Source organism: Aotus nancymaae, unplaced genomic scaffold, assembly GCF_030222135.1.
Source record: "Aotus nancymaae isolate 86718 unplaced genomic scaffold, 86718_ANA_hifiasm-v0.15.2.pri h1tg000010l, whole genome shotgun sequence".
Classification (NCBI taxonomy): Eukaryota; Metazoa; Chordata; class Mammalia; order Primates; family Aotidae; genus Aotus; species Aotus nancymaae.
The window spans coordinates 66842833-66869523 of record NW_026988421.1 but is presented as its reverse complement, the minus strand read 5'-3'; the positions used below and the strand labels follow the sequence as shown (position 1 = coordinate 66869523).

General features: G+C 46.2%; 2 protein-coding genes across 2 annotated transcripts; one reads left to right on the top strand and one right to left on the bottom strand.

Annotated features, from left to right (window-relative positions):
• COMTD1 (catechol-O-methyltransferase domain containing 1) lies at positions 1-6639 on the top strand. Its single transcript, XM_012466293.2, has 7 exons — positions 1-94; positions 219-346; positions 591-696; positions 785-903; positions 971-1025; positions 1212-1345; positions 1569-6639. The coding sequence occupies exons 1-7, from the start codon at positions 1-3 to the stop codon at positions 1719-1721; spliced, it is 789 nt and encodes a 262-aa protein (XP_012321716.2). The 3' UTR covers positions 1722-6639.
• VDAC2 (voltage dependent anion channel 2) lies at positions 4383-23859 on the bottom strand. The gene is made up of 10 exons (XM_064374349.1): positions 23717-23859; positions 23467-23521; positions 22339-22407; positions 20790-20839; positions 16276-16428; positions 16129-16181; positions 14795-15022; positions 13428-13578; positions 6770-6827; positions 4383-4770 (listed from the first exon to the last, which is right to left on the bottom strand). The coding sequence occupies exons 2-10, from the start codon at positions 23495-23497 to the stop codon at positions 4679-4681; spliced, it is 885 nt and encodes a 294-aa protein (XP_064230419.1). The 5' UTR covers positions 23498-23521; positions 23717-23859; the 3' UTR covers positions 4383-4678.
• Positions 23860-26691: the final 2832 nt, after the last annotated feature.

Sequence of the window (26691 nt, the reverse complement as noted above, 5' to 3'; positions counted from 1 at the left end):
ATGACCCAGCCAGTGCCCCGGCTCTCCGTGCCCGCCGCGCTGGCCCTGGGCTCAGCCGCGCTAGGCGCCGCCTTCGCCACCGGCCTCTTCCTAGGTGAGCAGGACCCGGACCCCGTGGTCGAGCAAGTGGGCGGGCTCAGAGGAGGGCGCGGCGCGGCTCAGGTTAACTCCTGCGGCCGCGGAGCCCCGGGCTCTGACCCAGCACCCTCTCCCTGCAGGGAGGCGGTGGCCCTCATGGCGAGGCCTGCGAGAGCTGCGCCTGCTTCCCCCCGAGGACAGCCCCCTGTGGCAGTATCTGCTGAGCCGCTCCATGCGGGAGCACCCGGCGCTACGGAGCCTGAGGCTGGTCAGTAGGGCTCGGGGCGGGAACGGGCGTCCACCTCGGGCCCGGCGGGTCCCACGTGGCTGTGTGACCTTGGGCTGGGCCGTGGCCCTCTCTGAGCTTCCGGCTTCCCCGGGCTGGGTGCGGTGGGCGTTCCCGGAGGGCCCTTCCCCCAGACCACACCCAGAACCGCTCCCTTGGGGGCTTGGGACCCCAGGACGGGGGTGGGTGACCGACAGGGCTGGTACCGCCCTCTCCCTTCACGCAGCTGACCCTGGAGCAGCCACAGGGGGATTCCATGATGACCTGCGAGCAGGCCCAGCTCCTGGCCAACCTGGCGCGGCTCATCCAGGCTAAGAAGGCGCTGGATCTGGGTAGGGGCACGCGGCCGGGATCCCGGAGGGCCTTGGTTGCCGGGCTGACCCCCACTCTGGGCTGAGCCTGTCTGTGTCCCCGTCCCAGGCACCTTCACGGGCTACTCCGCCCTGGCGCTGGCCCTGGCGCTGCCCGCGGATGGGCGCGTGGTGACCTGCGAGGTGGACGCGCAGCTCCCGGAGCTGGGGCGGCCCCTGTGGAGGCAGGTGAGCGCCCGCACCGAGGCCCGCAGCCCCAGGCGAAGGCGCAACGGCTGACCCGCTCCCTCCGCAGGCCGAGGCGGAGCACAAGATCGACCTCCGGCTGAAGCCCGCCCTGGAGACCCTGGGTGAGCACCGAAGTGGAAAGGGCTTTGTGGCCATTGCAAACGGGGCCAGTGGGCCCAGCTGTGACCGGGTCTGCCGGGCGGGTTAAGGGCAGGACCGGCGGTCACAGCGCCCAGGCCGGCCTGGGAGGGGGATTAAGGCCGCCAGGACCAAGGACTCAGCCCCACCTGCCCTCCCTGTCCCGCAAGACGAGCTGCTGGCGGCGGGCGAGGCCGGCACCTTCGACGTGGCTGTGGTGGACGCGGACAAGGAGAACTGCGCCGCCTACTACGAGCGCTGCCTGCAGCTGCTGCGGCCGGGAGGCATCCTCGCCATCCTCAGAGTAAGGGATCCATTGCGGGGGAGGAGAAAGCTCTCTCTCTCTCTCGGGCCGGGTCCCCTTCTTTTCCCCTAACTCTTTCTATACCCCAAAGCCCCACCCAGTCCAGTCACGTAGGCTCCACCCACTGCGGGGCTCTGGTCCCCTCCCGCCAGGGCACCCCCTCTGAGGCCCCGCCTCCCTCGGCCCGATTGGTCCCGCCCTCTTGAAACCCCGCCCCCCGCAGGTCCTGTGGCGCGGAAAGGTGCTGCAACCTCCGCAGGGGGACGTGGTGGCCGAGTGTGTGCGGAACCTAAACGAACGCATCCGGCGGGACGTCAGGGTCTACATCAGTCTCCTGCCCTTGGGCGATGGCCTCACCTTGGCTTTCAAGATCTAGGGCTGGCCCCTAGTGAGTGGGCTCAAGGAAGGGTTGCCTGGGAACCCCAGGAATTGACCCTGAGTTTTAAATTCGACAATAAAGTGGGGCTTGGGACCTCCTGAGCCTCCATGTGTGACGCTGGATGGGGAAAGGAGGGAAGGCCCAGCACAGACAGCTCCCTTCAGTGAAAGGGGCCTTGAGGTTCTTCCCCTCCCTGGCGCCAGGTATGGTCTTACTGCAGGAACCTCCAGCTGGCAGGAGGCAGGTTATAAAGTTTTAATTGGCCTGGCTATGTGTAATGGCCAGAGACCCCAGCTCCTCGGGCTTGTCTCCCTCCTACATCTCTCCCTCAGGACAGATGAAACTCTCTGGTTCCGTGCAGCTGGGACTGGTGGGGGCCCCGTCTGGAATCTGACAACAGGAAAGAGGATTGAAGGGGACCACGGGTGTCACTTATGTACTTTTGTAGGTGATGCCAGTTCTGCTGGAGGCTTGCTCATGTCTTCACAGCATAGTCAGCTCCCTAGCCTCACCTCTCCAGTGGAGGCCCTGGTCAGGGGACATCACCTCTGAGAGCCAGGCCAGTTGGCCTGGACCCGAGGACCTCAGGGTTGACTTATTTATCCTGCCCTCTCCTTGAAATTCTGAAGGAAAGTGAGGGGGATCACTGGCCAGGGAGGTATGAAGTAGACTGGCCCATAGATACGGCAGTTACCACACTCCCTAGAGGATGAAGAGAACTTCAGGCTTTCCTGAACCTCTGCCTATGAGGAGAGGTGAAGGAACCAGGCCTTATGGAGCACCTTCAACCCAGGTCCTCTGCTTCTCATTTAAATTTCCCCAACCCCACAGATCTTATCTCCACTGACAGATGAAGGTCAGGTTCTTTCCACTGACACTGCCTCAGGCAGAAATGCCATTAGCCTAGAATTCAAGCAGCCTTTGCCACTACCTGGTAAGCCCCGGTGGTGGAAGGTGCCCCTGGAGACTCCTGGAAGCAAGACTAAAAGAGCCCCACAAGCTCACAGCTCCTGGGACATACTTTGCATTTTGGACAATACTTGGGACCGTGGCCGGAAACCTACCCTTTTCTGACTCATAAAAATATATTAGGATGCACACAAGTGAAGAGGTTGAATTTAAGCAGATCCTTGACAAACAGCTAACTCATTTGTGCCACACCTCAGTCCAAATTACTGTAGCCACTGCCCAAGACCACCCGTTAGCTAAGGGGCAGCAGTCCGCATGACTACGATTTCTCTCTTCAGGGGACCACCAGCAGTGGTTACCTGCAGGTCTACTTCACACTACAAGAGTTGCTTTCAGGCCTAGCCTGCATGGACATCTTTTCATCTGTTTATTCTCTTACCTTGCAATAGGTCCTGACTCAGGCTGGCTCAGATTCTAACCTGTCGCTTGAGTCATGTGTGTCTGAAGGCCTTTCAGAGAACCATGATTCATTCACATGGGCCATTCAAACCAGTCCCTTAGGACAAACATAGTGGGACCAGAGGGGTCTTCATGCCCCCAACTCTCCTGTGTGGAGAGCTTGAGCTCTGATCTCACCAGCTTCTTCTCAACCAGGAAGTTTGTAGCATGTGTCCTTTCTCGGGTGATGAGTCCAATTTATTTATTTATTTATTTATTTATTTTAAGTAGAGACAGGGTTTCTCCATGTTAGTCGGGCTGGTATTGAACTCCCAACCTGAGGTGATTCACCTGCCTCGGCTTCCCAAAGTGCTGGGATTACAGGCTAAGCCACCGCACCCGGCCAAAAGCAAGTTTATTAAGAAATTAAAGGAATAAAATAATAGCTACTCAATGGGCAGAGCAGCCTATTACCTGTTTCTTATCACTCAGGCTCCATCATTCTTCAGGTCTATTATTACAGATTTGTTGAACAAATCTCCTCTCCAACCTTTAATAATGTCCTTCAAATTACGTCCTCCTAACAGAAAACTTGCTCTTTCCTACTTTTCCAGCTAGAACCTCTATTAATGTCTAATTATTGCCCAGATGAAGGCCCATGCCACACAGCCTAAAGGGGTTGCCTCTGGTCTCCTACCTATACCCACCTTTCAGTCAGTGTCTGCCTGGAAGGAAATGAGTAATGACCTCTCACAGTCCCTGAGGTTACCCTCACTGTCTAAACCTTACTCCTCTACGCCTAACCCCATCTCAGCAAACCAGGGACTAGTTTCCTAGAAGCACCCTACAGAAGTACAGTGTGCATGTGTAACTTCAGCACATTCTCTTCATTTTCCTTCCAGTGATACAGTGCAATTCTGCACAAACTTACAAATTGAAGAGTGTCAAAGCATGTATCCTCTTACTGTAGTCTTAAAAAGCTCATGGAATTATTCTAGGGACACAGAAGATCCTGTAGCACAGATTTAGGTAAAGAGCAAAATGTTCACTGGAAAAATTAAGTACTGGCTAGCTACCAGGAAGATCTGACCATAGCTGGCAAACATGGAACTCTGCAAATACTTGGAGCCATTAATTATGTATACTTGTTTTATTCATAATTTGTCATGTTCTGGGATACCAAAAGTAATTCTAATAATGGCTGAACTTAAAAAAATGTTAACCTCATCTTAAAATATCCACTGATCCATCTCATTCAATGGTAATAGCGAATGTTTTCTAAAGGAACATAAAAAACAAACATGCACACAATTGCACAGTTTTCATAAAGGTCTATTTCATTATTGGTGGGTAGCACATTTAACAGTTAAATACATTTAAATAATGTATAGGTGACTGCAGGACTGCAGCATTGGTAACTAGATAACCAATTCAACTAGAAACCAGCTAACAAGGAACTGTCTAAATATTTGAAATACAGCTCTCGTTGAGATCATCCTTTGTTTTGATCATCATCTTGGGGGAAAAAAGCCTGCTGCTGGTCACAATGGAAATATATTAAGGCCAAATCTTCTCATATCCATTTCCAAAGGTTTCTTTCAGCTGGATTAAGCCTCCAACTCCAGGGCAAGCCCAAGCTTGTGGCCTCCAGCATTAATGCTCTTCCCATCTACCAAAGCAGACAGTGTAAGCTTCACACCTGTTAAGAAAAAAACAAAAAATAAAACAAACGTGATGTGCCTGGCACTTCACTCAGTCTGAGCCCTCTTTCAGTCATCCCAGAGCCTGCCTGTCACTTCCTCAGCCTGTCAGCTGACCTGCCAGTGCTGGCCACCAGAGGGCGCTTGGAAATATCTGGGACACCAGAACTGGGTTACCATTCTAGGTAAGGCACCACCAAGTCACAGAGAATAGAAATGTTAATAACCAGAAGTTAAAAGTGTTCTAGAAAATACAAGGCTGGGCGCAGTGGCACACGCCTATAATCCCAGTACTTTGGGAGGCCAAGGCAGGTAGATCATGAGGTCAAGAGATTGAGACCATCCTGGCCAACATGGTGAAACCCCATCTCCACTAAAAATACAAAAATTAGCTGGGCATGGTGGTGAGTGCCTGTAATCCCAGCTACTCGGGAGGCTGAGGTGGGAAAATCACTTGAACCCAGGAGGTGGAGACTGCAGTGAGCCAAGATCACACCACTGCACTCTAGCTTGTTGACATAGCAAGATTCTGCCTAAAAAAAAAAAAAAAAAAATGTTGAATATACTACCCAGATGAAAAGAGATCAGAGGCTGGGCGTGGTGGCTTATGCCTGTAATCCAAACAGTTTGGAGGCCAAGGCGGGCGGATCACCTGAGGTCAGAAGTTCAAGAACAGCCTGACCCCGTTCTTAAAAAAAAAAAAAAGAAAAAAGAAAAGAGACTAGAGACATCATAGTAATTAGATGCTAAAAAAGAAAACCTACAATATTTTCTGGTGAAACCCCGTCTTAAAAAAAAAAAAAGAAAAAAGAAAAGAGACTAGAGACATCATAGTAATTAGATGCTAAAAAAGAAAACCTACAATAGACACATTTGGGGATGGGGGTAAATCTGAATATATATTTGTATTATTACATTAATGTTAGTGTTCTTAGATGTGACAATGGTATTGTGCTTATAAAGAAAAATGTCTTACTCTTAGGATACACATGCTAGGGCTGTCATGTCTGTAATGTCTGCAAAACCTACATTCCTTTAAAAACATATGTGAAAAGGAGTTTCAGGCTGGGCCACGCCTATAATCCCAGCACTTTGGGAGGCCGAGGCGGGCAGATCACCTGAGGTCAGGAGTTTTAGACTAACCTGACCAACATGGAGAAACCCCATCTCTACTAAAAATATTAAAAATTAGCTGGGCGTGGTGGCGCATGTCTGTAATCCCAGCTGCTCAGGAGGCTGAGGCAGGAGAATCACTTGAACCTGGGAGGCGGAGGTTGCAGTGAGCCGAGACTGCACCATTGCACTCCAGCCTGGGCAACAAGAACAAAACTCCGTCTCAAAAAAAAAAAAAAAAGTGTCAGAGACATAAATGTACATGTTAGTAACTGGTCAATGTGGGGGAAATGCATATGATGTTCATTGTACCATTCTTCCAAATTTTCTTTAGGTTTTGAAATCGCCAAAATAAACTTTGGGGAGGAAAATCCCTATTTGGAGGGGAAAAAGTCCTCAGTACTTTAACAAGACTCCAAGATGAGTTGTGTGTAGCACACTGAAGTTGGAGAAGCGCTGCTCTAGACACAGCATGCCTCAAAATATTATATGAGGTCAAGACTGTAGACAGAACCAAAGCAATGAGTGAACTTTGATCAACAAAAAAACTACTACAAAACATTTCAGGTACAAGTGAGGAAATGGAATAGGAAATGGATATTAAATAGTAAGGAATCACTGCTTTCTTAGATGTGATAATATTATGGTTATGTAGAAAAGGAGAGAAAGTCCTTATTCTTAAGAGAAGTGTCATGACCAAATGGCCTAGCAAAAAAAGGGAAGGAAAAAAATAAAAAATTGTGGCAAAAGGTAAACACATATTTATTGTACTCTTCTTTCAACTCTTCTGTGTGCTTGCTTGAAAGGTATGAAAAATAAGCTGAGGAATGAAAACTAAATGTTTAAATACTATCAAAACAATCCTACTTTATCAAGAATACTTACCAGGCCTCAGAGTCTGAGTGTAGCCTACTCCAATTAAGCTAGAGTTGTTGACTTTTGCCTAAAATAAAATTCAAAAACAATTGTAAGAAAAATATTTCAATAGAGACAAAGCCCCTACATGTTTCCCCATCATGTCGTCATGAAGTGTTCAGTTTTATTCACGTGAGACAATAAAATTCAACATTATGTATTAAGTCAAACAGAAACCAGGTACTACTACTTATCCATTCAACTCAAAAATCAAATTGTCAGTAGGACACAACAATACTGACCTTGGAATGTATCCAAAGACCCCAAACTGTCTGTATAGCACAAGACTCTAAACAGTCTCATAAAAATCCTTGTTGATTCTAGTCTAGCACAACAAAACCAGACCAAAATGTGGTACAAATCAGGCTCACTAGAGGTGACACACACCAGCCCTAAAGTGCAGGCTGTACAGTTTAAATTCATGACTTAGTTACAAACATTACTATTTTCAGGGCTCTTCCTAAAGAATCAAAACCATCAGGCCGGGCGCGGTGGCTCACGCCTATAATCCCAGCACTTTGGGAGGCCGAGGCGGGTGGATCACGAGGTCAAGAGATCGAGACCATCCTGGTCAACAAAGTGAAACCCCATCTCTACTAAAAATACAAAAATTAGCTGGGCATGGTGGCGCATGCCTGTAGTCCCAGCTACTCGGGAGGCTGAGGCAGGACAATTGCTTGAACCCAGGAGACAGAGGTTGCGGTGAGGTGAGATCGCGCCATTGCACTCCAGCCTGGGTAACGAGCAAAACTCCATCTCAAAAAAAACAAAAGAATCAAAATCATCAATGTTTAAAAAAAAATCTCCAAACAACAATTCCTCTGCAGAATCAAACAAGCCTTTACCTCACATTCTCACACTTCTCGTGAATGCTGGTGCCGCTGAGTTCTGGCTGTATGTAACCACAGCGCTTGGAAGGTGGTCCCAGTGAGGTATCATGTACCAATCAAGGGCCCTGCCCTTCCTTGCACAATCCTAACATTTTAGGACTTACAGACTTCAAGGCCTGGAAGGAACTCTGAAGAGTAAGACATAATAAGGAGTAGCTTCCTTCTAGCTCCATTCTCTACCACAACATTATTAAGCCACACTAGAGGCCTATCGATATAAATGTGGACAACTGCCCTCATTTCCAGGGCCTAGGTTGCCTAGACATGCAACTTTGCTTTGTTTTCAGCATTCTGAGGGCTACAGTTTAAAGGTAACAGCCTATGTGAGTAAAACAGATCTGCAAATGATTTGATGTCTATACTCTTATAATGTGTAACATGAAAAAGCCCAATCCAGAGAAAGAAATGATGTAACTATACAGACGCAAGCCACATCCACAACACTTGTATTTACTTGGCACTACAGCCAAATATTCATGAGCTACCAATGACCACCTAAAGAAAAAAATAGGCCCAGAGCGGCGGCTGACACCAGCAATCCCAGCACTTTGGGAGGCCAAGGCGGAAGGATTGCTTGAGCCCAGGAGTTCAACAGCCTGGGCAACATAGTGAGACCCCTGTCTGTCTGTACAAAATTTTTCTAGTTTGGCATGATGGTGCACACCTACCCAACTATCAGGGAATGGGGGTGAGATGGAAGCATCTCTTGCGTCGAGGTGGTTGAGGGTGCAGTGAGCTGTGACTGCACCAGCCGAACTACAGCATAGGCAAAAAAGCTCAAAAAAGGAAAAAAATACCTCACTAATGACCATCTTGTGCCCTAGAAATAAGAGCCTCAGACAGCTGGTTATAAATTCCTATTATTTAACAGGAGTTAAACCATGAAACTGTGATAAGGAGTTAAAAAAAAAAATGAACTCAGTTTCTCCCTCTATACTCCTCACAAGACCTAGGGGGAATTTCCCACACATCAAGCAAGCAATCAGTTCTGCAGGAGACTTCAGCTAGATGTTCTCTAATTCAATTCCTATACTATCTACCTGGAGAGAGCATCAGATCCCACAGGATCAAGGCTCAGTTTCATAAAACTGCCCCACCCTCATTTTCAATGCCAACCTCAAGCTCCAGGTTGTTTTGCCTCTCTCTGCTTTCTTACCGACTAGTTATAAATCAGGGTTCCCAAAAACCCCTTGGGTTCAATTAATTTGCTAGAGTGGCACACAGAACTCAGGGAAATATATTTACCAGTTATAAAGGATACTTTAAAGGACATAAATGAACAGCCAGATAAAAAAGATACTTATGTATCTTTTCCTTTATAGATGAGGTCTAGTAGGAGCCTCCATCCCTGTGGAGCTGGGGTGTCCTACCCTCCAAGGACATGAATGTATTACTGTTTACCTTTCTGAAGGCACCCTGAACTCAGTCCTTTAGGTTTTTATGAAGACTTCTTTACAAAGGCACAATTAATCAAATCACCGTTGGCTCAACCTTTAGCTACTATGCCCACCCCAAAGTAGGTTTGTTCCCCTAGTCATCTAGGGACTAGCCAAAAATCACCTCATTAACGTAAGCTCAGATGTGGTTGAAAGGGGCCAGTTAAAAATAACAAAATAGCCCAGGGCAGTAGCTCACACCTGTAATCCCAGCACTTTGGGAGGTCACGGCAGGTAAATCACTGGAGGTCAGGGGTTGGAGACCAGCCTGGCCAACATGGTGAAACCTCATTTCTACTAGAAATACAAAAATTAGCCAGGCGTGGTGGCAGGCACCTGTAATCCCAGCTACTAGGTAGTCTGAGGCACCAGAATTCCTTGAACCCAGGAGGCAGAGGTTGCAGTGAGCCAAGATGGCATCACTGCACTCCATCCAGCCTGGGTTGAGAGTGAGACTCCATCTCAAAAAAAAAACAGAAAAGACTGTCTTTCACTTTTATGCTCTGGAGCTGTTTCAGGAACCAAGGGCAAATGGCCAAATATCTTAACAAAAAGATACTCTTATTGCTCTATTCACTTGGGAAATACAAGAGTTTATAGAAGCTGTGAGCCGGGAACTAGACAAAAACCATAGTATCAACGAGAATCCCTCATAGCTAAAAGGTCCATGTATCTGTCAAAAATGTTTACACTTGTTGCATTTATATAAGAGCTATATTAGGAGTACAAACACAAATATGCCTATCATCTGGAGAAGCCACTGTGGGGTAGGGATAGGTTTAAAGAAACAACTAGGCCAGGCACGGTGGCTCATGCCTGTAATCCCAGCACTTTGGGAGGCCGAGGCGGACAGATCACCTGAGGTCCAAAGTTTGAGATTAGCCTGGCCAACATGGTAAAACCCCATCTCTACTAAAAATACAAAAATTAGCCAGGCATGGTGGCGGGCACCTATTATCCCAGATACTAGGAGGCTGAGGCACAAGAATGGCTTGAACCCAGGAGCTGGAGGTTGCAGTGGGCTGAGATTGTGCCACTGCACTCCAGCCTGGATGACAGAGCAAGACTCCGTCTCAAAAAAAAAGAAACAACTAATTTGTCCTAGGAAGAGGAAAAAAAAAAATAGCTCAGTATGAAGAATGTGAGGTATGCAAAATTTACCAGGCCCAGAAACATGAGGATGAGACTTTAGTTACAGGACACACCCCCATACCCAGGGACAATTGTTTAAAAACATTTCCTCAAAACCTAAAATTCAATTAAAAAAAAAAAAAAAATTTCCTTCTTTTTCTTCCTTGTAGTTTCCAGGCTAGCTCGCAAATACCTACAGTGTTACCGCAAGCTGTACAATGTGACCCTCACCAATTATCTTCATGTTCCTGTTATCTGTGATTCAAGGAGCAATGTATACCAATCACTAATCAATGTTATTTCTGTAAACCAAAGAGAATTCCTGCCAAACAACTTTGTATCAGCCCACACCCTGTCCGTGACTTTTGGCCTTTAAAAATATGTTTGTAACAAAGGACAAGTGAAGCTCAAATCCAGGGTTACTTGGATCTGAGTCTGCTGGGCAGCTGTCCTCATCACGGAGCAGGTAAGGTCTTTAAAATCATACTTTGTGCCTCAGTTTCTTCCTTTAGATTGACAGATGCCATTACAAACATATTCATCTTCTTGTACCAGCTTTTTCCCCCTTTGATAAACTGTTATTTGTACCTTGTGCAAAACTATTAAGCACAGAGATCAGCTGATAGTGAGATCCAGTTCCTCAGGCCAGTCACTTTCCATAGGTATTACATCTGAGGATGTGTCAACTTAATTTCACAATACATATGATCATCAATTACAGTATTATCATAAGACTTATTTACACAAGAGAGTTGAATCTTGCCAACAGTATTATACCATATGGCAGTAGGAGCATGGTACAAATCAGTTTTATTAAAGATCAGTAAGAATTAGAGGAATTTGCTTTGCCTTCCCAACAGAAAGCTACCCTTCCCCATTTGTCCACCTTTATCTTCATTAATAAGCCTGAATACTGTCCCAGGAAATTTCTGTTTACATTTCTCAATGTAATCTCTGCCTTCTGACTTTTTAAATTTCTCCAAACTGGCTAAAACACAGCAAATACAGGTCTTAGGAGTGCTTTTTTCCCTTGCAGTGTGGCTTTGAGGCTGGTGGCCAAAGCTCAAACAGAATGAAATCTGAGCCTGGCCTAGCATCAAGGTACAATCCAGCCTCTGTCACTTTGATTTTAGCTATTACAAGTAACAATAATCAAGGGATTGTATATTTTCTTTGTTTCTTATTGTTTGCATTTCCTCATGCACCCAGTGAGCCAACTCCCTGGGAGTTGGATCTATCTCTGAATTCCAGCAGTAATTTTTACTAAGTACCTGAGCATAGCACAGTTGTGGCTCCATAGCAGGGGTGATCATCTGACCACCTAAGAGTCAAAAGTTTCTCATTCCCCATTCATTTATTCTTTTTCTTCCTAAACCATGCTTTGATGAGCCACTCTAGCTAGAGCCACTCTTAGCAAATCCCAATCCTGAGATCAATTCTGAGGATACAGAAATAAACCAACTCAACTCAGTTTCTCCTACTATTCTGTCACAACAAAGAATGCTTCTGTGACCACATGTCTGAGTGCTTTCCCCACACACCAAGCAAGCAGTAATTTCTGCAGCAGACCCGGGCTAGATGTCTGCTAATTCAATTCAGTTCTACCTGGAGACATCAGATGCCACAGGTTAAGAGCTTGGTCCGACAAGACTGCCCTCCTTCTCCCATTTCAGATGCCAAATGCAAGCCCCAGGTTGTTTTAACTCCGCTTCTGACCTGGCAGCTCTAAATAGAGGTTCCCACAAGCCCCTCCTTAGATTCAGTTAATTTCCTAAAGCAGGTCACAGAACTTGACAAACACTTTATTTACATTTACCAGTTTTAATAAAGGATATTACAAAGAATACATATGAAAAGATGTATAGTGCAAAGCACAAGAAGGGACAGAGCTTCAATACCCTCTCCAGGCATACCACCTTGTAGTAACCTCAGCTACCCAGAAGCTCACTGACCTCTCCTTGTGGGTTTTCGTAAGGCTTCATTATACAGGCATGACTGATTAAACCACTAGCCATTGGTGGGCCAGACTCGGTAGCTCAAGCCTGTAATTCCAGCATTTGGGACGCAGAGGCGGGTGGATCACCTGAGGTCAGGAGTTCGAGATGAGCCTGGCCAACATGGTGAAACGCCCTCTCTACTAAGGATACAAAAACTAGCTGGCGTTGGTGGCGAGCGCTTGTAGTCCCAGCTACTTAGGAGGATGAGGCAGGAGAAACGCGTGAACTGGGGAGGCAGAGGTTGTAGTGAGCTGAGATGGCGCCACTACACTCCAGCCTGGGTGACAGAGCAAGACACCATCTCAAAAAAAAAAAAGAAATGGAGAAGGGGGCCAGGCGAGGTGGCTCATACCTGTAATACCAGCACTTCAAGGTCAGGAGTTCCAGATCAGTCTGACCAACAAGGTGAAATCCCATCTTTACTAAGAAATACCAAAAAAAAAAAAAAAATGGCCAGGTACGGTGGCAGACACCTGTAATTTCAACTACTCAGGAAGCTGAGGCAGAAGAATTGCTTGAACCCAGGAGGTGGAGACTGCAATAAGCCAAGATTGCACTAATGTACTCCAGCCTGGGAGTCAGGGTGAGACTCCAAAAAAATAAAAGACAAAGGGATGATTAAAATACAAGCCAGATGCAGTGGCTCATGCCTGTAATCCCAATAAACTCCTCTGAGACGGGATGACAGCTTGAGCCTAGCCTGGCAACATATGGAGATCCCATCTCTACAAAAAAACATCAAAATTTAGTTGGGAATAGTAGGAGGCTGAAGTAGGAGGATTGCTTGAACCCAGGATGTCAAGGCTGCAGAATCGTGACTGTGCCACTGCACTCCAGCCTGGGCAAGAGAGAGGCTGCTTCAAAGAGATTAAAGCACTATTATTTCTGACATGATAAGAACCACACAGGGACCAAAACACCAGCTACACTATGGCTCAAGGTTATTATCAATGCTAACTCAGCAGCTTTTGAGGTTAAACAAACTCCCGTGGCCTGGCCTGGAAATAAAACCTCTAACACCGATTCCATAGAAAAAGCAGCATTTCAAATTCTAAAGCCAATCTGTAAACTGGGGACTGTGTGAAATCAGTTCAAATTTTCAACACAATTCAATATACTCAAAGACTCATTCCCACAACCAAAACCCCCATTCTAAGTCCACAGAAGTACTCACAGAAATGGAAGCAGTAGGATCCAACTGATATTTAGCTGCAATGCCAAAACGAGTGCAGTTGGTACCTGATGTCCAAGCAAGGTTTACTGAAGTGTCAAGATCTTCACATACTTTCTGATAAATTGATCCTCCAAATTCTGTCCCATCATTGCTATAAGATATTTTAAATTAGTAGATCTAGAATAAACAATGTAATAATGTCTAAGGCACAGGCTTGTACCATTACATTTAAATAAAAACCACAGCTCAAAAATAAAGAAAAAGAAAAAACAACATAGCTCAAGTGGGTTTTTTCCCCAACCCACACCCATACAGGGATTAGTAAAATGAACCACAGAACAGCCATCCAGTGGAATTATCACACTGTATTAAACATGGAAGAGTTTCTCAAACAGACTTTTGGTTATGTATTTCATATATAAGTACATATACATACACACATATAAAAAGGTGAACCACGACAACATTAACGAAATTATACACCTAGCTGGCAGGATTATGAGAAATGTAGATCTTCTTTTTGCTTCTGTTATTTACCAATGGATTTTTACAACGGGAAAAAACATTTTAAGTACTTTCCATATATCTATCTAGTTTGGGCTAGGTAAAACCACCAGGCGGGATGCAGTGGCTCCCACATATAATCCCAACACTTTGGAAAGCTGAAGCGGGAGGATCGCTTTAGGCCAGGAGTTTGAGATTTTGTAGAGACCCTGTCTCTACGAAAATAATTTTTTTTAAAACCAACAACAGCCAGGCACGGTGGCTCACACTTGTAATCCCAGCACTTTGGGTGGGCAGATCAGGAGGTCAGGAGTTCAAGACCAGCCTGGTGGGCATGGTGATGTGGGACCTGTAGTCCCAGCTACTCAGAAGGCTGAGGCAGGAGAATTGCTTGAACTCGGGAAGTGGAGATTGCAGTGAGCTGAGATCGCACCACTGCACTCCAGCCTGGGAGACAGCAAGACTCCGTCTCTCAAAAACAAAAACAAAAACAAAAACAAAAAACAACAACAAAACACCATACATTTTAGGTAATCCTATCAAGTCAACACCCCACACATCATAATAATTAAGTAAAATGAAGGCACTGGTAGCAGTCTGCCAATATCTAATGCCTCTTGTAAAAATACAAAGCACATTAAACCCCATATAAAATGAACATTTATTCTCTCAGCACCAAAAGTCAGACAAACATTCTTTTACTATAAGCTTTGAAGGGGAACCTTAGAAATGACCAAGAATGATTTTGTTTTTAAATGTTAAGAGAGATCCTTTAGGGTGCACCCAGATCAATAAGAGATGACAGAAAACAAAATCATCCTCTGAGGGCCTACATCACAATATCCTACGAAAGAATTACTTACACATTAGTGTGTAGCTGGAAGTCCCCAGTCCTGTAGCCCACTGCAAAGTTATTCCTTGTCAGCTTTGATTTGGCACTGTCAAAGGTCATCTGGTACCCAGCAAGCCAGCCTTCATAACCAAAGACAGCTGAACCATGGATTGCAGGTCCAGCAAAATCAAAGTCAACATCACAACCAAGGTTTATACACTCCCTCTTGTAAGAGGACTTGATTTTACCACTTTTCTTTCTGGAAAAAGAACAAACTGATGTCACTGGGAAAAATTTACACACACTTCTGCACAGACAGCACAAAGCAGACTTAAATGAACTGCAGTATGACCAGGGGATAAAAAGCAGCAATACAATTAGAGGGAGTAAAAACTGAGCTCAATGAACTAAAATCAAGGGCACATCAGGCAACTGGACAGCCATCATCTAGGAAGACTGCATTGCAGAACTCGCAATCAGTCACAAAAGCCTGTTAGAAACACATTAATTGCCCAAGTTAGTACAACAACGGAGAGGCAAATATTTGAAGGCAAGCCAATGATAGCAACCATCGTATTCCAAAAGCAGACACAGGCCAGCAGTGTATCGGTGCCTCCCGCCTATAATCTCAGCATTCTGGGAGGCTGAGGTGGGCAGATCACCTGAGGTCAGGAGTTCAAGACCAGCCTGGCCAACACAGTGAAACCCCGTCTCTACCAAAAATAAATAAATAAATAAATAAAATTAGCCAGGCGTAGTAGCCTATCACCTGTAATCCCAGCTATTCGTGAGGCTGAGACAGGAGAACCACTTGAACCCGGAAGGCAGAGGTTGCAGTGAGCCAAGATTGTGCCATTGCACTCCAGCCTGGGCAAAAGAGTGAGACTTCATCTCAAAAAACAAACAAACAAACAAACAATAAATAAATAAATAAATTGCCGGGTGCAGTGGCTCATACCTGTAATTTCTGCACTTTGGGAGGCCCAGGTGGGTGGATCACCTGAGGTCAGGAGTTCCACACAAGCCTGGCCAACATGGTGAAACCCCGTCTCTCCTAAATATACAAAAATTAGCTGGGTGTGGTGACGAGTGCCTGTAGTGCCAGCTATTCAGGGAGGCTGAGGCAGGAGAATCTCTTGATCCTGGGAGGCAGAGGCTGCAGTGAGCCAAGATCGTGCCACTGCACTCCAGCCTGGGTGACATAACAAGACTCCATCTCAAATAAATAAACAAATAAAAACAGATACAGAGATTTCGCCACCACAAGGTAGCTTAATAAGCTATAAAGTAGTAAATGTACACCTTTTCTAAATATACAAAAGAAATGCTTTTAAATGTAATGCAGATAAAAATGGCTGCGCTTACCCTGTGTTTGGTGAGAAGGTAGTATCAAATGTCAGTTTCAAACCTTGACAAATCTATTTTGAAAGAAAAGTAATTTGTTTTCTGCATTGTTATTTTTTGAAATACAAAAATAAAAATTAATACTAAAACACATTTTCAAAATGTTACCTGGTCTTCAATTGCGATTTCTGTTCCCAGAGTGTTATCAGTGTTCCATTTTTCTGTGAAAGTCAGACCATACTCACACCACTTATATTTGGTCTCCAAGGTCCCAGTAACTTTACCAGTGTCTGTATTAGATGAGCCAGACGTTGAGAATTCCTAACAAGACAATCAACAACTTCATGAACATTCTCATAAGCCTAGAATTCATCAATGCCTAACTCACATACACACAAAAAACCCAGTGAAACATTTGGTAAATTCACGAATTCTTTTTCTAGCTTTCTGAAAACTCCTATTCCTCTGCGCTGTGCTACTCTCTAAGCACATACAAGAATGACAAGCCTTTGAGCAACTGACTGCCACTTTACATACAGCTGACATTTCCAATCAATCACAAGTTAACCTGTAGCTAATTCACAAGTGAGCAAACTGTACATCTTTATTTTTTTTCTTTGAGATGGGAGTCTCGCTCTGTTGCCAGGCTGGAGTGCAGTGGTGCAATCTTGGCTCACTGCAATCTCTGACTCCTTGGTTCAAGCCATTCTCCAACCTCAGCCTCCAGAGTAGCTGGGATTACAGGCATGCACCACCATGCCCAGCTAGTTTTTGTATTTTTAGTAGAGACGGGATTTCACCATGTTGGCCAGGATGGTCTCGAACCCCTGACCTCAGGTGATCCACCCACCTCAGCTTCCCAAAGTGCTAGGATTACAGGCATGAGCCACTGTGCCCAGCCAACTCTACATCTTTTTTTTTTTTTCTTTTGAGACCAAGTCTCACTCTGTCACCCAGGATGGAATGCAGTGGCACAATCTCAGCTCACTGCAACCTCTGCCTACCAGGTTCAAGTGATTCTCCTGCCTCAGCCTTCCAAGTAGCTGAGATTACAGGTGCCCACCACCAAGCCCAGCTAATTTTTGTATTTTTAGTAGAGACGGAGTTTTCACCATGTTGGCCAGGCTGGTCTCAAACTCCTGACCTCAGGAGATCCACCCACCTTGGCCTACCAAAGTGCTGGGATTACAGATGTGAGCCACCATGCTCGGCCAACTGTTTTTTTTGGAGACAGGGTCTCACTATGTCGCCCAGGCTGGAGTACAGTGCCACAGTCACAGCTCACTGCAGCCTCAAACTCCTGGGCTCAAGCGATCCTGCCATCTCAGCCTCCCAAGTAGCTGGGACTTCAGGTGCCCACCACCAAGCCCAGCTAATTTTTAAATTTTTTTGTAGACATGGGGTCTCGCTTTGTTGCCCAGGTTAGTCTCAGCACTCCTGGGCTCAAGTGACCCTCCTGCCTCAGCCTCCCAAAGTACTAGGATTACAGGAATGAGCCACTGTAACTTACTTAACTTTTTTGGGTCTGTTTCGGCAACTATAATTACAAAGCCTACCTATGGATGATTAAACTGAATTGACACTGTAAAAGCTTTGTACATTTTCATATGCTCTACACAAATGGAAAGCATTATTAAAACAATATACGGAACAGGTTCTTCTAGCAGATGTTTGAATGGGTAATGTGTGAATAGCTATTTTTAATCCTCAATGACATTAATGACTCTTGGGGCCCCATCCAGTGCCATCCATCAGTCCACAGATCAAGAGCAAGTCTACATACACATGCCAAGGAAGCCTCAAGAAACAAAGCCAACACCACCCTGTGGGACCAGCGTTGGGCCAGATTACAGCTCATCCCTTTACTCCTCCACCAGACATTTTGGTTTCTACATTCTGGGGTGGCCTCAGTCGCTCTGCAGTTCAAGTAAGAAAACAGAGCCAGGTATTAATGAAACTTATCTAGGACCAGGTGCATACTATAGGATCAATACTGTGGTTTTTCAATTACATGTATTAAATGTGAATAAAAACATGCTATATCTAATCCAGCTCCTACACATTCTTCATGCTCTTAAACCTACTCCCATACAACTCTTCCTAACCTTTTAAACAATAATCTATTCCATTCCAACAAAGATTTGTTTTATCAAACAATCTAGTATTTGATATAATTATCTCAGTCTTCTCAATTTGTCTCTCCAACTAGAAAGTAAGCTTTTTCAACACAAGCATTGAGTCTTTTTTAGGCCTTCACAAGGCCTAAAACTAGGGCCCTCACAAGACTAACAATGGGAACATTAAAAAACACACTAAATCACTGTTCTGTAACCTGTTAACTTGGCCAAATAAGTCATCCAATCATAACTAAACATTTAGGCTTCTTTTCAGAGCAAAGAAACTAAATGAGAGATATGATCAATATAAGAACCCCAGAAATCCAACAGGTCTAGGCTTTTAAGCAACTATAGGTGCCAAGCACTGTGGCTCAAGCCTGTAATCCCACCAGTTTAGGATCACTTGAGGTGAGGAGTTCGAGACCAGATTGGCCAACATGGTGAAACACTGTTTCTACTAAAAATACAAAAATTAGCCGGGCATGGTGGCGTGCACCTGCAATCCTGTAATTAATTACTTGGGAGGCTGAGCCAGGATAATCACTTCAACCTGGGAGGTGGAGGTTGCAGTGAGCTGAGATCACTCCACTGCACTCCAGCCTGGGTGACAGAGAAAGACTGCAAGTTGTGGAAAAAAAAAGAAACTACAACATTAGTTTAAATAAATACCAATTATACGCACTACATCAAAAATATGTGAAAATATATATACATATATCAAAATCACCTACTGTATTCTCATATGCACACACTTATACCCACCCCCAAAACAATCTCAAAACAAAAATTTTTAGAGTAAAAAAAAATATGCACAAAGTTAAATTTTACTAGCTGGACGTGGTGGCTCACATCTATAATTCCAGCACTTTGGGAGACCAAGGCGGGCAACAGGGAGATCACCTGGGTAACATGGCAAAACGTCATCTCTAAAAAAACTACCAAAAATAGCTGGACATGATGGATAAGGCTTGTACTCCCAGCTGCTTGGGAGGCTAAGTGGGAAGACTGCTTGAACCCAGGGGTCAAGGCTGCAGTGAGATTGTGCCACTGCACTCACTCCACTCCAGCCTGGGCAACAGAGCGAGACCCTGTATCAAAAATTATATTTTACTCTAGCCCCTTTGTAAGAGTTCATTGAGCTATCAAGACATTCAAATACCAAAATATTAACCTCTTTAAACAATATTCTTGGCCGGGCACAATGGCTCACACCTGTAATCCCAGCACTTTGTGAGGCTGAGGTGGGTGGATCACCTGAGGTCAGGAGTTCAAGACCAGCCTAGCCAACATGGTGAAATCCCCAGCTCTATTAAAAATACAAAAATCAGTCAGGCATGGTGGCAGGCACCTATAATCACAACTACTAGGAGACTGAGGCAGGAGAATCACATGAACTCAGGAGGCAGAGGTTGTAGTGAGCCAAGATCACACTACTGCACTCCAGCCTGGGTGACAGAGCAAAACTCCATTTCAAGAAGAAAAAAAATTCAGATCAGGACTCCCTAAACTCACAAAATACATGTGGAAATCATCTCCAGGGAGAAGTGCTAGAAAATGGACATTATGTAAATGATCAGTACATTCAATTTGAGTTCCTGATATTTTTATGCCCATAACTCTGACAAGCATTGACAAAGAGTTACAAAAAAAGTGTAATAGTCCGGGCGCGGTGGCTCACACCTGTAATCCCAGCACTTTGGGAGGCTGAGGCGGGCAGATCACGAGGTCAAGAGATCGAGACCATCCTGGTCAACATGGTGAAACCCCGTCTCTACTAAAAATACAAAAATTAGCTGGGCATGGTGGCGCACGCCTGTAGTCCCAGCTACTTGGGAGGCTGAGGCAGGAGAATTGCTTGAACCCAGGAGGGGCGGAGGTTGCAGTGAGCCGAGATCGAGACGTTGCACTCCAGCCTGGGTAACAAGAGCGAAACTCTGTCTCAAAAAAAAAAAAGTGTAATAGGTTCTTTGCCTTCAAATGTGTAATCTTACTGAGTAAAAAGTATCATCTGACCTGTCTTTCCCAAGTTCCCTGTGCATACATAATATGACAAAAGACCACATGAAAATCAGAAATCACATCCAAAGCCAAAATAAATCAGGTTACATGCATATCCTTCTTTTTTTTTTTTTTTTTTTTTTTTGGAGAATGGAGTCTCACTTTATTGCCCAGACTGGAGAGCAATGGCAAGATCTCAGCTCACTGCAACCTCTGCCTCCTGCGTTCAACCAATTCTCCTGTCTCAGCCTCCCGAGTAGCTGGGATTACAGGCATGCACCACCACACCCGGCTAATTTTTGTATTTTCAGTAGAGACAGGTTTTCACCATCTTGGCCACGCTAGTCTCAAACTCTTGACTGACCTCAGGTGATCCACCCGCCTCAGCCTCCCAAAGTGCTGGGATTACAGGTGTGAGCCACCACACCTGGCCGCAAATGTCTTAAAACAAAGTTAACTTCTACCATTTCTTTAAGACAAAACAGGTAGACATCTTTCAGTTATGACTATTTTACAAATTGAAAAATCATAAATGTTCAACAGAACTTATTTCATAGTAACACTCACCACGCCACTGCAAGACTTTGTTTTCACATCCAGTTTCACCAACCCAAAACCTTCAACAAGTAGAGAGCAAAAGATAACAAAATGATTCTTTTGTATGAAAGATGCATAGCAATTGCTGACTATACATTAAAAAAAAAAATCCCACATATTCAGGGGTGGATAAAAATGTGTTAATATATAGCCAGGCGTGGTGGCTCATGCCTATAATCCCAGCACTTTGGGAGGCCACCAGCCGGAGGATCACCTGAGGTCAGGAGTTCGAGACCAGCCTGGCCAACATGGTGAAACATCGTCTCTACTAAAAATATAAAAAAATTAGCCAGGCGTGGTGGCATGTGCCTGTAATTCCAGTTACCTGGGAGGATGAGGCAGGAGAATCACTGGAACCCAGGAGGTGGAGGCTGCAGTGAGCCTAGATCCCACCACTGCACCCCAGCCTGGGAAAGAGCGAGACTCTGTCTCAAAAAACAAAAACAAAAAAACTCTGTGACATTTAGGACATTTATGCCAATAGGGTATCTCCAACAATCTAAAGGTAGGGAAGGGTGTGGAACAATCTTTAAGAAAATTCGAATTCACCTGAAAAAGCTCGCAACTCTGGAAAGTATTAGGACTCACCACAAAAGCGAAACAGTAATATGTCACAACTCTAGTCAACCAAGGCCTAAGCTGTAATTGAAAAAAATTAAAGCACAAGCCGCTTTTTCTCAAAAGTTAAAATCCTCTAACCATAGTTTTAAAAACTTGGGGAGGGGCGGGCGCAGTGGCTCACGCCTGTAATCCCAGCACTTTGGGAGGCCGAGGCGGGTGGATCACAAGGTCAAGAGATCGAGACCATCCTGGTCAACAAAGTGAAACCCCATCTCCACTAAAAATACAAAAATTAGCTGGGCATGGTGGCGCGTGCCTGTAATCCCAGCTACTCAGAAGGCTGAGGCAGGAGAATTGCCTGAACCCAGGAGGCGGAGGTTGCAGTGAGCCGACATTGCGCCATTGCACTCCAGCCTGGGTAACAAGAGCGAAACTCCATCTCAAAAAGATAAAATAAAATAAAAAAATAAAAAACTTGGGGAAATTGGGGAAGAGGGCTGTGGACTGTAAAAGAACTATTTTCACAGAAGTTGAAGTATCTTAAGCATCTAACAGAATAATTAATACAAGGCTGGGCACATCGGCTCATGCCTGTAATGTAATTCCAGCAGGCTTTGAGAGGCCACTGTGTTACTGGGTAACATAGTGAGACCCCACCTCTACAAAAAATTTAAAAACTTAGCCAGGTGTGGCAGAGCATGCCTGTACTCCCAGCTACATGGGACCTGGGAGGCTGAGGTAAGATGATCACTTGAGCCCAGGCTGCAGTGAGTTACGATGATGCCACTCACCCAGCCTGGGCAACAGTGGGAGACTCTGTCTCAAAAAAATAGATAAATAAGTCCAAATTTAAAGCAGCAAGATATTAACAATTTGCAACAATTCATCTGACTTCCCTAAGAAACCCAAACATAAATTTTCACTCTTATCTAAAACGTTTTAAAAATAAAGTTCTTACCAAATCCTTTGTTGAAAATATCTCTGGCAGCTTTGCCAAGGTCAGCATATGATGGAGGAATACACATAGCTGGTAGAAAAAAAATTCCAGTGTTAATGTCTCTATTCTCCCATCTTCTATCCAAGAACTAGAGTATGATCACTGCTGATCTTTAAATTCGAGCAATCTCATTTGTTGGAATTATGTTTTTTATGCAATCAGGAGATACAATAAAACTGTAACAACCCATGAAGGAGATACCAAAAATAAATTATTTCTTAAATAGATAACCACGGTTATACAAACTTGGGAAATTCGTTCCAAAATAGAAAAACAGCCTATTGCTAAATTTAGAGTACCCACAGCCTCACTTTCTAGGACTGGACAGGTACAAAGAACCAAACAAGTATTTGTGTGTATGGATATGTATGTATCTGACAAAATTCACTGATGAGCTGATTTAACTAAATGAGATAAAATCAAAACTTAAGACTAGGCCCTTTCCCCTGATACATCCTTTAATATCTTCGCTGAGGTGAAAACCAATATCCTGGAGTGGGAAGATAACTTAATACTCTGGGAATTTAAATACTGAAACTTGGAAAAAATACTGCCATCTGTGTTTCACTCAAGTGTCTATATCAGCTAAGTATCAAATAGCGCTTCAAACATATTAACATGACTCTCAAGTCCTTAACCAATGCTGTGCTGCTTAAGGGCAAGCAATCTGAGCTCGTTACACCCGCTCATTCATTCCACAAAGCCTGTCCACGCCCGTAGGAGCACAAGTAATGACCTTGTGCTCTCACAAGAAGGACTGCTACTTCCTCTAGAAGTGACTAATCCGATCCTCCAAAGGTGGAATCCCCAATTAGTAACTTTTTGCTTCTGTACGTCAAAGACATGTACAAAAGCTGAAAGTCCATGCGGCCACAGACCAACTCTGCGGGCCTTGTTCCCGTATTTGAAATCCAGCAGCCCAGCCCCTCCTTCGCAGAGGTGGTCAGACGGTGGCGCGACCACTAAAATAAGCCGAATTTCCAAGTCCTTGGAAAGATGAGGGGAAACAAACTGCGGGTTTCTGGTAGACAGGCTTCGACATCCCCGTCCACCGCCGCCCCATCCCATAGAGATCCCCGCTCTACTTACGCCGCGCGCAAGTCTGTCCGTGGGTAGCCATGGCGAGGCCGCGGGAAGTGGGGATCTGCGGGAGGGACAAGAAGTGCGGTCAGCTGAGGTCAAAGGGCCAAAAGGAGGTCCCGCACAGAAAGGGACGAGGGACCGCGGGGCAGCGCGGCCATCTTAGGGAGCCAGGGCCGACCCGGAGTCCGGTGCAGGCCTCCCGCTTGGCCGCCGGGGCGTAGGCCCCTGGGTCCGCGTGAGGCGGGCGCGGCGGTACCTGGTGGTCTCCTGAGGGGGGCCGCCGCCACCGCTCCGCTAGCTGCTGAAGCCACTCGGCACGCTCGCGATCGAGCTGCAGCTGCAGCGGCTGGAGGGCGAAGTGAAGGAGACACCGTTCCGCCCGCCGCAACCCCGTCCTCTCCCAGCCAGGACCCCGCCGCTGCCCCCGGGGCTGTCCGCCGCGCCTGTCCCCGTAGCGCCGCCCGCTGCCCACTCCAACCTGCTCCGGAGCGGCCACGTGGACCGAGAGCGCACCGGTCCTGCAGGTGGGCTGCCTCTGTCCGTCGGCGAGGGTCAGAAAGGCAGACGCTACTGGGCCTTGGATCAGGCAGCTATCAAGGCAGCCTCAGAGGCGACGGGGCGGGGAACGGCAGAGGTAGAGCGCTGGGGCCCGCGCGGGAGGAGGATGGGGCGGAGGCCCGCGCGAGCGCGTCACGGACAGGGCGGGGCGTCGGCGCGTGCCCGGGGCTACAGGGCGCGGTGGCGCCCCACCGGGGTAACGTGCATCCCTCCATCTCTCTCTCTCTCCGTGCTGGTGCGGGTCTCCCCCAGAAACAAACCCTCGCATAGGGCGCCTGCGGGGAGACAGCTGAGCGTTACCCACGTCCACCCTAAGCTAGCGCAGCCAGCGCTTCCGAGGGACCGCTTCCCTTTCCCAGCCCTGGCAGAACAAGTGGGGCACAGGGGCGCCACCTGCAGCCCCTCGCGCCCTTCTGCCCTCGTTTACTGCCTTGGTGTGACTGCCTTGCTGGGCTGGGCTGTGTGCCTGAGAGGTGAGCGGGTCCCAGCGTGCCCACCCCTTTCCACTTAGGCTTTCTCTTCCGCGGCTCCTCCCCACTCGGGCATGGCACTGCATCACACACGCACGGAGCCGGAACTTGGCGAGGCAAGCCTGCTCCAGGCCCAGCCTCCTCTGGATTATGGGACTGGAGAAAATGTGGAATCATGCTGAGCAGGCGTTAGAATGCTGCACCCAAGTTCCCCGGGTGTGCAGGAAGGGTGTCAGAGCTGTTAAATAAAATGTAGAGGAGGTCGTTAGTTCAGACTGAGCTCCTGCATTACGCTCAAACCAAACCAAAATGGAGTTATTCATGCTGAAGTTCCACACCACCACGCCAAAGCTAAGATCTTTATCTGGCCTTCCAAGAAATCAGGAAAGAGAGAGAAATGCTAGGCATATCCCCAAACAGGCTGGGCGTGGTGGCTCACGTCTGTAATACCAGCACTTTGGGATGCCGAGGTGGGCAGATCGCCTGAGCTCAGGAGTTCCAGACCAGCCTAGGCATAGTGATACCCTGTCTCTACCAAAAAAAAAGAAAAAATTAGCCAGGCGTGGTGGCCGGCGCTTGTAGTCCCAGCTACTGGGAGGCTAAGGAGGGTGGATCACTTGAGCCTGGGAGTTGAGACTGTAGTAAGCTTAGATCGTGCCTCTACTGCACTCCAGCCTGGGCACTAGAAAGAGACCCTGTCTCAAAAATCCCCAAGCAGGCCAGTTTTAGCTGGCATGAAGAAGTCCCCTGTTCTTTAACTTTTACAAGAAAAGTAACTTTGTACCAACCAATCCACTTTTCGTTTCTGCTTTCCTGGGCCCTGTTCTGTCTGTAACTGTAAAACCAACTTCCGCTTCTCATTGGAACACTCATTCCGTTTTACAGAATGAAGCATTGCCCAATTGTAGAATTGGAACTAAAAGCCAGTTAAGATGTTTAAACTAAATTCATTGTAATTTTTCTCTTTTAACAGAGCCAAAGGAAGAAGATAAAATGAGGAGTCTAATGAAATAGAAATGAGTTCAACTGGAACTCCCAAAGCAATCACCTATCTCAGTAATTTAGCCAGTATACCTGTTTTTTTCTCTTTTTTTTTCCACGTGACAACTTCACTGCTAGCATACAGTTTTTTAATCAATAAAATGACAAATGGAAAAAACAAAAAACAAAAAAAAATAAAAAAATAAAAAAAATAAAATGACAAATGGGCCGGGCGTGGTGGCTCTTGCCTGTAATCTCAGCACTTTGGGAGGCCAAGGCAGGTGGATCACCTGAGGTCAGGAGTTCAAGACCAGCCTGGCCAACATGGTGAAACCCTGTCTTAAAAAAAAAAAAAAAAAAAAAAAAGGCCGGGCGCGGTGGCTCACGCCTATAATCCCAGCACTTTGGGAGGCCAAGGCGGGTGGATCACGAGGTCAAGAGATCGAGACCATCCTGGTCAACATGGTAAAACCCCGTCTCTACTAAAAATACAAAAAATTAGCTGGGCATGGTGGCGCGTGCCTGTAATCCCAGCTACTCAGGAGGCTGAGGCAGGAGAATTGCCTGAACCCAGGAGGTGGAGGTTGCAGTGAGCCGAGATCGCGCCATTGCACTCCAGCCTGGGTAACAAGAGCGAAACTCCGTCTCAAAAAAATAAAAATAAAAAAAATAACAGATGAAACGAAGTGATCTTTAGTAGCTATCAGCCATAGACTGTGAGCAAAGCATTTCCCCCCTTGACTTTGTCTGCCTCTGAAAGCTACGTCTGCTCAAATGCTCTCAAGATTCTTTTTACCCTCCTCCTAAGCCAGAAAAGGATGGCTAGATTAGCTTCCACTTCAAAACCCAGATTAAAGCTGCAGCCCGGAAGGTTTCCCTCCCATGAGCAAGCCCAGCCAGCAGTCTTGCCTGGTCATGACTGGGCTTACTCATGTTGCAAAAGGGTCACGACTGGGCTTACTTATTAGCAGAATTTACTTCTAAGACATCAGGCACCAGAAGCTCTCATTCATTCCTTCATTCGAGCTCAGACAGGTCTGTTTGCAATCATCCTGACTCTTCTGGGAAATGGCATGGTATATTTGATGTTATTGTGAGGCTAATAACAAAGACAGGCATTTCCATTCTCACTGCACCACAGCACACTACCTCCCCGAAATACCCAGTCTGATAAATTAGTCACCTCCACTATCTGCAGTAGGGCTTATTCACAGTGTGAATT